We start from the raw sequence: 10,296 nt of genomic DNA on the forward strand, positions 1-10,296 counted from the left end.
GGGCCCCGCGCAGGACGCAGAGCCTCCCGGAGCCTCCGTGCGTGCTGGAGACGCGGCGCCGGCCGCCGCGCGCCGGGGGCTGTGCGCGCTGCGAGATCCTTTTCTGCAAGAAGTGCAGAAACCTGCACAGCCACCCGGCCTACGTGGCGCACTGCCTTCTGGAACACCCGGATCTGCGTGAGGCGCGGGCTTCGGGGGGCGCGGGGGCCGCCGGGGACCCCTGAGCGCCCCCACTGCCAGCCTTTGTGCCCTCCGTCCTCGCCTGACCCCAGCGTCCCCGCCACCTTCTCCTCTCCTTTGGCGCGGAGGGTTCTCCAGCACATTCCACAGAACTGCTCCTTCCCTGAGCCGCCCTGCCCGGAGCGCCTCCTCCGAGCCGGCACGCGGGCCCACCTGTCATGGAGCACCCACCCAAGGCTGAGCCCATGCCCCCGCTAGCGCCGCCCGAGAGCTCTGTCCTGGGGGTCACTCGGTGCCTACTGCCCACCTGACTCGCATCTCCCAGCAAAGCCTCACATTCATCTTTTGAGTATTTCAGGTCCTTCTGGCCCAGTGGGCAGAGGCAATGCTTCGAGAAACACCCTCGAGAAACTAATCCTCACCGCTGAGAAACCGCCCCTGCCCCTCATTCAATAAAGCCTCTAATCAAAGTGTCAGTGCCTTGAGTTAGGGGCCAGGCGGCTCCCTTGAGGGTGATAAAGACCCTCATTTTCCCTCCCCAGGGTTCAGGCCAGAGGGAAAAGGGCAGGCAGAGATCCTCCTCCCTCTGTCTCCTCCAGGAGGGCGGTACAAAGCACTTGCATCCAAGGGCAGTCAAAGGCCAACCCCCCCCCCCCCCAACTCCGTCCCGCATAGAGATGAAATGAAGGCGCAGGGTCAGGAATGCCCGTGGGGAGCTGAGGACTGAATCTTGCCAGATCTTTCTCCATTTCTGCTGGAAGCCTGGTCTTGCCAAGGTCAGTGTGTGTGCAAATGGCAGGTGTGGAGGAGAGAGGACAAGAGAACCAGATGCTAAGACTGGAGACTGGCTGAGGCAGAAGACAGAGAGGCTGGGGAGCTGGTTCCTTCTCCAGGAATCTCAGCTATTCTTGGCCAGCCAGCAGGAGCTCCTGGAATGCTGCGTGTGTGGCCTGAAGAATGGGGCCATTGTGAGCACCAGGCCTCCCCCAGCCTGCAGAGACCCTAGTGCCTTCAGCAGAGCAGCCCTCCAGAGAGGCCCCGTCCTCCCCCGGCCACCCATGACTCTCCGTTCTGGCCTGGGGGGAGAAGGAAGGCAGGGACATGATGCTTTTTCAGGCCCCCTCTCTGCATCGCAACTACTCACACACAGTGTGTTCTTGGCTTGGGTGAAAGAACGTGCTTCCAGCCTCTCCAGCATCCGTGCCCCACCTGCTCGTCACTGGAAACTATCCCAAGAAAGACTGGTGCCTGCCTCCAGGCCCAGAAGCTGGGAGCACCTCTTTATTCCAGACTCCCTGCCCCCCACCAAAAGTCAAGCCCAGCAGGCTTGCATCAGTCTCCCTCTTGTTCTGGGTTCTAACCATCCCCCCGACCCCCACCCAACGTCCTCTGAGGTTGGAAATCCTTCTTCCAACTCCACCCAAGCTTCCTGGAGGTGAGGTCTCTCATTTAAGACAGTTCTCCAAGAACGGAGCCAGGAGGTCCTGAGGGGAAGGAGAGGTTGCCAAGTGGTAGCAACGTCTCCCTGGAGTTTTACATCCTGCCCGGTGCCTTGGCCTCATGGACAGGAAGTGCACTTTTGGCAGAAGAAACAAAATCCCCAAGGCCTAGAGAAGAGAGTCCTTTGGGGAAAGGCCATAGGGCCTAAGATGCTTTTTGGCTTCTGCTTGGATTGATCCCACAAAGTTCAGTGTCTTGAGAGCACAAAGACCTTCTCCAAGGAACAGATGCAGACATGGCCTGGTCTTCTGCAGGGAGGCTCAGAGGCTTCTAAGACAGGGCTGGCCCCTGGGGCAGGGGACACACGTTGGTCATAAGGGTATCAATTCACTAAGAGGTGGGGTGTCTTCAGAATAGGGCACCCCCGGAGTTGGCATGCCAGCAGCCCATCCAGGGCAGCTCTGTGGCCCAGCGGCCTGAGTCCGTCACCTGCAGTTTGGCCTGATCAAGGCGCCAGTAGCGGTCATCTCTGAAGAAGATGATGGAACCGTCGGGCCGAGGCAGGGCGCCACTCACCTCCTCAGGGACACCGTCCCAGTCCTGCAGGCCTCGGGGGTAGTAGGGCTCCACCTGCAGTCCACCCCGGGCCAGCACGTAGTAGCGTGCACCCTTGAAGAGGATCACTCGGCCCAGAGGAGGGAAGAAGAGGGCTGCATCAGGGTGGCGGGGCAGGCCCCCTGCCCGGCACAGCTGTGGTGAACCCCACATTGGCTTGGGGCCCCGGAACCTCCAGCATCGGCTCCCTGTAGGGCATCAGGAGAGCCAGGGTGAGCTGGTGGCTCTCACCCTTTGGTCCTCCACCTCACCCGTGTCCCCCCCATACCCCTCCTCCCCCTCATCCTAGAGCCCAAGGTGATTAGTATTTGTGATAATCAAAATGGGTCACACAGTGCTAATAATTCTTTACACCCAGTAAGGAGGGACTGTTGTGGCCTAGACTTCCAGCAGGTGTCAGCAGAGGGCAGAGGGCACTATGGGAACCCATCCCTGGGAGGTGGGAAGCGGGTCCCTCAAGGGAGGGAGTGGACTGCTGGGAAAGCCAGTCACTACCATTTCTATGCAGAGTTCTGTGAAGGCAGGATTTCTGTTTTGTTCACTACTGTATCCGTAACACCTCCAACAGTATCTAATGCATACAAGGCATTCAATATTTGTTGGATGAACGAAACTACTCATAATATACTGCAGGCTCCTCAGACATTATGCTATTTTAATCCTCCTTCTCCAAGAAATCCAAGGGATTATTTTCTTCATTCAAGAAATTCAAGTTCGAGTGTTAAGTGACAAGCCCAACCATACACAGCCAGGATTCCAAGGAGGTAGGACTTTCCACTGGATCGCAGAGCTTGGGAGTGGTTCTCTGCTCCCCTCTCTCTTTGGGACAACCTCCACACCCATGCCCCCCAATCCATCACTGAAGGAACCTCCTGGTAGAGGTCCCTGGGGTCACAGGTTCAGATTGGACTTGAGACTCCTCCCTTCTTTGGACCTTGGACACCTCCCTTCTCTAGGCCTCAGTTTTCTCATTTGCCCCAGGGCTGGTACCTTTGAAGAAGTAGAAGTCCCCATCATCCAGTGACACTGCAGCGGCCTCAATGTGGGGGGGCAGCCCGGCCCACCTCACCTGTAGTGGGCGTGGCTCGGAGACATTGCCATTCGGTGTCACCTCCCAGAAGTGGCTTCCTTGAAAAATGTACAGCCGTTGTTGCCCATCTGTACAGAGACAAGAGAGTTGAGGAGTGATCATTAGCCTCTTACCTTTCTTCCAGGGAAGGTGCTTCTCAGACAGAGGAGAGAAGACGTGGCCTGCCCAGCTGGAGCAGTGGGAAGTGCGCGGGAGAAAGCAGAGTTCTGCTTGGCATGGTTTGCCACCCCGCAGAATGCCTGTGGCTTGGGATTTCTGGATTTTATGATTCATAACCCCACCTTGTATTCCAGCCCTGGAGACCCCTGGAGATGTGGGGGAGGAAGGAAAAAGGAAGTGAGGCACAGTTGGGACCATCTTACCTACAGTGATGGCATCGAAGAAAGCATGGCAATATTTAGGACCCTGGATTTCAGCGTGCCTTCCTTGTGTTCTGTGGGGGTTCCAGGCCTCGAAGTCAGTGAATAGCTTTCCTGGGAGCGGGATGGCCACTGAGCCCCCCTGGGGCTTCCCTTCATGGGGAAGGAGAGAAGAGGGAGAGAACACACAAGGGTGGTGGGGGTGGGTGTTGAGTGCTCAAGACGTCCCCTTTGGTTCCTTTCATCCTATCTGGTATGAGAGGCAGGGAAGGAGAGTGGGGGTGGGTTGCTGGTATTATCCACAGCACTAAACTCTAAAGTCCTCTCTCCTGCCCAACAGTCTGGGAGAGAGGGCTCAGTTGGAGTGGGGACCAAACAAGAGTTTGGCACTAAGAAAGGCAGAAGGTTCTCTTCCCTGAGTCCTGGGCCACACGGATGGCACGAGGACATGGTTTAGGGGCCCAGGCTATGATAGTTACAGCAATTATAATCAATTACATCACTATATTTCACTTAGGAGACTGAGGCAGAGTCTGACAAGCTTAGAATTTGGCATCAGCTCCTGTGTCCTGGTCTAAGCTTTCTAGCTGTGTGACCTCGGACAAGTGATCTAACCTCTCTGAGCTCCATTCTTCTCATCAATGGACAAAAGGATACTTACATTATGAGTGTGTTGTGTGTTAAGTGCCTAGTGGATAATATACATTGATGAAATAGCAGCTGTTTGTGTAGGTTTCTTAGGGTACAAAAGAAGTTCATACCCACTAGTACTATAGCCTTGTGAGGTAAGCAGTTATCTCATTTCTCAGAAGGTAAAACTGAGGACTCCCAAGGGGGAAATGCTTTGCCCAAGAGCAGCTGCTTAGCGGGAATGCCCTGCCCACGCCCGTGCACTCTGAGGGAGACAACCTTGGTTGGGCGGCAGCACTGGTCAGTTCATTCTGGGGAGCAGACCTCGTCTGAGTTTCCCTTGAGGCAGAGGCCCAGGCTTGGAGGGAAGTGGGCACCAGCGTCAGCCAGGGGGAAGGCTGGGGGAAGAGCACGCGGAGCGGGACCGAGGGCTGGGATGGGGGAAGACGTGGGACCGGAGACTGGGTCTGGGTGACTGGGCAGGGATGGGAGAGGAACTGCCAAGGTCGGGCCTGGGCAGGAATCCAGAATTGAATGCAGGGGCGCGGGACCTGGTTGGGATGGAGAGGCCAGGCACGGGGGCGGGGGTCAGCAGGGGCCCGAAGGTTTTCGGATCTGAGAGGAGCCTACGGCTCCCGTTTGGGGAGAAACCGGTGGGGAGGAGGCCGGGTTCGCACACTTGGGACGCGGGCTCCTGCTTGCAGCGCGGGCGTCCAGGCCCCGGAGGTGCGGCGGCGGGGGCTCACCATACAGGCCCTGCACGGCCAGCACGTCGTCCCAGCTGAGCAGCGCGTCGCGGCCCAGTCTCTTGTAGTAGGGCGCCATGAGCGCGCGCGGCGCGGGCGAGTGGGCCAGGCCGAGCGTGTGGCCGATCTCGTGCGCCAGCACCACGAACAGGTTGCGCCCGCGGCGGCGGCTCAGGGACCAGCGCTCGTCGCGGTCGAAGTGCGCTTCGCCACGGCGGGGCAGGAAGGCGTGGGCCAGGGCGCCCCCTGCAGGCGGCGCAGAGGGTCAGAGGGAGCCACCGCCCGCGACGCCCCCAAATTCCCACTGTCCCGCGCAGGGGGCAAGGGGTGGGTGGGCCTGTCTCCTGCTGCATAATTCCCACTCCTAACGACGTCCGGCAGAGGCTGAATGTGAAGCAGTGAACAATGGCGAAGCTATGGGGTGGGGGCGCCTACGAGGCAGCGTGGTGTACACACAGCATGGGACCAAACTGCCTGGGTTTCCATCCTGGTTTTACTATTTCCTGGCTGTGTGACCTTGGGCAAGCAGCAGCCCTTCTGATCTGAAACGGGAATGACAATAATGAGCTTCTTCCTCACGGGGTTACTCTGAGGATTACAGAGGGGTGTGTCTATGTGTATGTTACATATAACATCTAGTGCCTCGCCCATAATAAATGCTGCACAAGAATTAGTTTCAAAAAGATATGGGAATAGGAGTAGTGGTTATCCCAGAGGTGGGCGCGATGAGACCTTCCGAATGTTGGTAATGTTGTTTCGTGATCGTGATCTGGGTGTTGGGTGTGTTTACGGGTGTGTATAGTCTCTTTAATTAAGAGTGTGTGTATATGTAAATATATATATTTGTGTTCTTGCCTTCCTCTGCCAGGGTCCCTCTGTGGGTCTCTACTTCCTGGCTTGTAGTAGGAGTGAGCAGAGGGAGTGAGCTGGATCAGTGATGTTTGAGCCTGTGACATGCCCCAGAGGGAGCTTATCAGTTACGCAGTTCCCAGGGCCCCCTGGTTCACAGTTCACTTTCTGCAGGGGCAGGGGTCAGTGAACTTCACGGTAGAAGCTTGCTGAGGGTGCTTCCAGTGTTGCCTTCTCGGGGCCCAGGCCAACGGGGAATGCCTGACATTAAAGTTAAACCACACGAAGTGTAGGGAGTGGGCCGTGCGTGGGAGGAATATGTGCCTCTTGTTTTGAATATGCTTCTAGCTGTCTGAGCAATGTTAGCCCTTTCTGTTCAATTCTCCCAAAACTCCTGGGAGACAGATGGCAGGTTTCAGAGGGAGGAGACCTAAACTCAAAAAGACAAAGCAACTGTCCTAAATTGGAGAGCTTTCTTCCAGTCCGGCACTGTCTTAGCCAGCGGACCCCATCTGGGTGTGGGCGTAAACATCTCATGTAGATAGATATCATGGGTGAAGTGAGTCACATGCAAGAATACATATGTGTTACATGTGGAAAAAAGCTTAGATTTTTCCCAGTCCTACCCTGGGTCCCACCAGCAGGGCCTGGATATGGGCTTTGCTCCGAGTGGGCTTGTTGGAAAGCAGAGTGCAAGAGAGGTGAGGGCCCTGTTTCCCAGGCCACACAAGGGCTCAAGTCCCCACCATGAAGGGATCTGATCAGGTCTCCTTTCCTCATTAGCAGGAAGACATGCACAGGGAGCCTGTGTTCGGGTTCTGAAGGCCGGTGTTGGGCAGAATGGGAGGAGAAACTAGTGTAAACTGCCTTTAGGTTGAGGGCAAACAAGGGAACTGTCTGGGCTGTGGGAATGGGAAGTGCTTCCGTGACAGATTGGGGGTGGAATGCCTCTTGCCCTGTGGCAGTGACTGTGGCAGTGGGTGCAAGGAGGGAAGGAGTGGAGTAGTGGTGGCCTCTGGATGTTTTTAGGGTGTTAGTCTCAAGAACATCCATGTTTGGAGGCCAGGAGAGGCATGGGCCTGTCTAGAGGCAGGGGGTAGATGACAGGACCTCAGAAGTTTGTCCCAGAAAATACTCTGGAATTTGCAAAGCACTTTCCATGCAGAACCTCATCTGACTATCCTTTCAGCCATGTGGCACACAACTGGACAGAAACCATTGTTCCCATTCTACAGATGAGGAGCCTGAGGGCCCTTTAAAAGGGAATGCAGCTTGGACAAGGCCAAGAGAGCTTAGGCCCCATTGCCCTCCCCACACTGCCTTTCCTACCAGGTTCCCCTCCTGCCATGGGAGAGAGAGCCTCTGTGTCAGCACCTGGGCCATCAAAGGCGTTGCCCAGTCCGTCGTTGTGGTCCCCTTGGAAGAAGGTGAGGCGGATGTCAGCGGGGACTGTGGCTGGGGCCTCCCAGAACTCCAGTGCTGAGACATTGCTCCACAGCTGGAAGGCGGCTCGCACGGCCCCGCGAACGGCCGGCTCGGGTAGGTGCTGTGGCCAGTTCACCAGGCGGTAGGAGAGGTGCTGCTTGTACCACTTGCTGCCTGCCAGCCAGAGAGGCCGTGTCAGTCACACCTGCCTGCAGAACCCATCGCTAGTCCGCAGGGGCTCGTGTGATGGGGAGGCAGGCCCTTGTCCAGGGAGTCCTGGACGTGAAGGCAAGATGCAGCCCTTGCTCTGGGAAGGTCCCATCTGGCTGGGGAGACACTGCTCTCCTGCACACAGGACTAGCTTTGTCCTGGAGAGTCCCCAGTCTAGTGGCTTAGATGGGGAAGGTCCCCAGGAGAGATGTGATCTCTGCCCAGGAAGAGCCCCCAAAACCTGAACGACTCTCTGGTCTGGGACCTTCTTCCTCCCCACAGCCTGGGCCGAGCCTGAAAAACCACTCTGCACTTTTTGCTGGCAGCAAATCCCTACCCCTGCCGACTGTGTCAGCTGTGACCCCCTCTCACCCCTTCTTCCTCTCTACCCCTCATGCCTGCCTGCCCCTCCCATTCCATGCCTCAGGCCTGCTGCCTGGGAAGCTACCAACACCCATTTATTAGTGTCTTTCCCTGACCCCTGGCCCTCCCCCCGCCACTTCCTCAGGGACTCTTGAGAGCTCCCGAGGTGAAAACAAATAAGAACAAAGGGCGTGTTTTGTCACTCACTGGAATGGAGAGAGATTTTTCCATCTCTACTTAGTTATGAGTTTCTATTCCTTTGCCCAGAACTGTAATTCCTCCCTTAGGCCTAAGACTCTGGCCTCTCGCCCAAGCCTCAGGTCAACTGAGCCACCCTACAGCTCACCACATACCCAGGGCCAGGGTGCTTAGAAAATCCAGAACCTGAGTTTTTCCACAGAGTATTCCTGAGCCTTGTAATCTCAGGGGCTCAGACTGTGACCCTTGGTGGTGGGAGACTCACAGCTCAGAGGCAGGCCTCATGGGCCCAGGGAGTAAACAGGTATCATGTTATCTTTTGGGCCCCAGTTTCCCAAATGGACCAGAATTCCTGAGGTATAGGCGATAAGTAGACGGGCCAGACCAGTAGGCTCAGCCCTCTCTCTCCCTGGAGAGACTACTGAAGATTCAGACTTCCTGCCCTTTTGACTTGGGGAAGTCTTTGCCCAAACCAGGGAAGAAGGCTAACATCATGGAAGGTTGACCATCTCCTTATTAACCTCTCTGCAGTGTTGTGGGGAAATTGAGACCAGGGGGAAGGGACCTGCCCAGGGTCACAGAATGAGCGAGTAGCAGAGCTAGGCCCTGAGCCCAGGCCCTGACATCCAACACTGTGCACTTTCCACTCTACCACACAGGTAAGCAGGCACATTTGCTCACACTGAGGGCTTGTACATTTCTGTAAACATGGCTCCTTTCAGTCAAAACAGGGGCTCTGCATGAGCTGAAATTCTCCAGATGGAAGGGAGGGTGGTATAGAGCAGAGGAGCTGAATGCCCTTTCCTCCCCCAATCCATCCCCCATGGAAGTGGGGGAGGGGCAGGTCTTTTCTCCCACCCTGAGCCAAGCTCCATTCAAGGCAATGCTGCCTCCCTGGGCCTGTTTGGCCTGGCTGCCACCCAACCCCTCCCAGCCAGTGACCAAGCCTCTGGGAGGGAAGTGGGAGGGATTCCTAGGCAGGGAGGGAGACAAGAAAGGCAGAGGGAAGGTCTAGGGTCCAGAGGCGCCTCAGAGGGCTCTGTACTGGCTGGTGCTGCGCACTTCCACACCCTGCTGTGGTGACTAAATCCCTGACTCTCTCTCGCCCACCTTCAAGGTTCTAGAGGTGTGAGGCAGCTCCTTCTGCCTCTTTGCCATTGTGGGAGGGGGGGTCCTCACTCCCAGGAGAAAAAAGGGAGAGGGTGGGCACTTCTCTCACTGTAGGTAGCCAGGGAAGATGACAGCTCGAAGGATTAAAAATCCTCTGAGTGTGAGTGTGTGTGTGTGTGTGTGTGTGTGTGTGTGTGTGTGTGTGTGCGCGTGCACGCGTGCCTGCATTTGGAGGAGGATAGGGAGGACAAACAGGATCAGGACTGGAACATGAAAATAGCTAATTTTCCTTGGGAGGGGTCATTGGTGTGCCCACCAGGAAGGAAGGAGTGCCCCAGCCAGCAGCCTGAGCCCTCTGTCCATTCTAAAGTAGGTGGCCACCTCTGGCCCACCCTGAACTCCAGGTCAGGCAAGACTGGAATCTGCAGCGACCTCTAGGCCACAGAAACACCTGGCAGTGCACCCCCCCATGCCCTTGCTCCAAAATCCAAAAGGGAAGAGGGAAAGAAAAGGACGCTGGGAAGAGTGGAGACCTAGACACCTTGTTCGGTGAGGACCCTGGAGTCCTGACTTCCAACAGGAAACAGATACTGCAGAAAGAGCGTGGGTTGGAATCCCAGAACTTCTACTTACAACCTTACATAGCAAATTATGGAATCTCTCCAAACCTTAGTTTCCTTATTTGCAAAGCAATTGGTAAGACTTGCTTCTGGTAAAAATGAAATGGCAAATGAAATAGCAGAAAAGCAATGTAAAACTGCTGGGCATATGGTAGGTGCTCAGTAAATATCCATTCCCTTCTCCTTCCTCTTCCACCCCAAATACACCCCAGTGCCCCCAACTCCCTCCAGATTTACCCCAGTGTCCCCCAACTCCCACCAGATTCACCCCTGTGCCCCCCAACTCCCACCAGATTCACCCCTGTGGCCCCCACCTCCCACAAGATTCACCCCTGTGGCCCCCAAGTCCACCAGATTCACCCCTGTGCCGCCCAACCCCCACCAGATTCACCCCTGTGCCCCCACCTCCCACCAGATTCACCCCTGTGCCCCCCAACTCCCACCAGATTCACCCCTGTGCC

General features: G+C 56.4%; 2 protein-coding genes across 7 annotated transcripts in view; one reads left to right on the forward strand and one right to left on the reverse strand.

Moving 5' to 3' along the window:
• Nucleotides 1–650, forward strand: part of C17H17orf50 (chromosome 17 C17orf50 homolog) — a 3,018-nt gene extending 2,368 nt beyond the window's left edge. For both annotated transcript variants that reach the window (XM_029928209.1, XM_029928208.1), the window contains exon 3: nucleotides 14–650. In XM_029928209.1, the coding sequence (XP_029784069.1) occupies nucleotides 14–224 (211 nt within the window). In that variant the 3' untranslated portion in view covers nucleotides 225–650. The remainder of the gene's footprint in view (nucleotides 1–13) is intronic.
• Nucleotides 651–1,433: 783 nt separating this feature from the next.
• The window catches only part of MMP28 (matrix metallopeptidase 28), a 23,594-nt gene continuing 14,731 nt past the window's right edge, over nucleotides 1,434–10,296 (reverse strand). For 2 of the 5 annotated variants that reach the window (XM_029929173.1, XM_029929176.1), the window contains exons 4-8: nucleotides 7,284–7,508; nucleotides 5,061–5,306; nucleotides 3,688–3,837; nucleotides 3,226–3,393; nucleotides 1,434–2,423 (exon numbers count right to left, since the gene is read on the reverse strand). In XM_029929173.1, coding sequence (XP_029785033.1) covers nucleotides 2,029–2,423; nucleotides 3,226–3,393; nucleotides 3,688–3,837; nucleotides 5,061–5,306; nucleotides 7,284–7,508 — 1,184 coding nt within the window. In that variant the 3' untranslated portion in view covers nucleotides 1,434–2,028. Of the gene's footprint in view, nucleotides 2,424–3,225; nucleotides 3,394–3,687; nucleotides 3,838–5,060; nucleotides 5,307–7,238; nucleotides 7,509–10,296 lie in introns of all 5 variants that reach the window. The other 3 variants (XM_029929175.1, XM_029929174.1, XM_029929177.1) reach the window with 3 other exon arrangements.

This window comes from Suricata suricatta, chromosome 17 (assembly GCF_006229205.1).
Source record: "Suricata suricatta isolate VVHF042 chromosome 17, meerkat_22Aug2017_6uvM2_HiC, whole genome shotgun sequence".
Lineage (NCBI taxonomy): Eukaryota > Metazoa > Chordata > Mammalia > Carnivora > Herpestidae > Suricata > Suricata suricatta.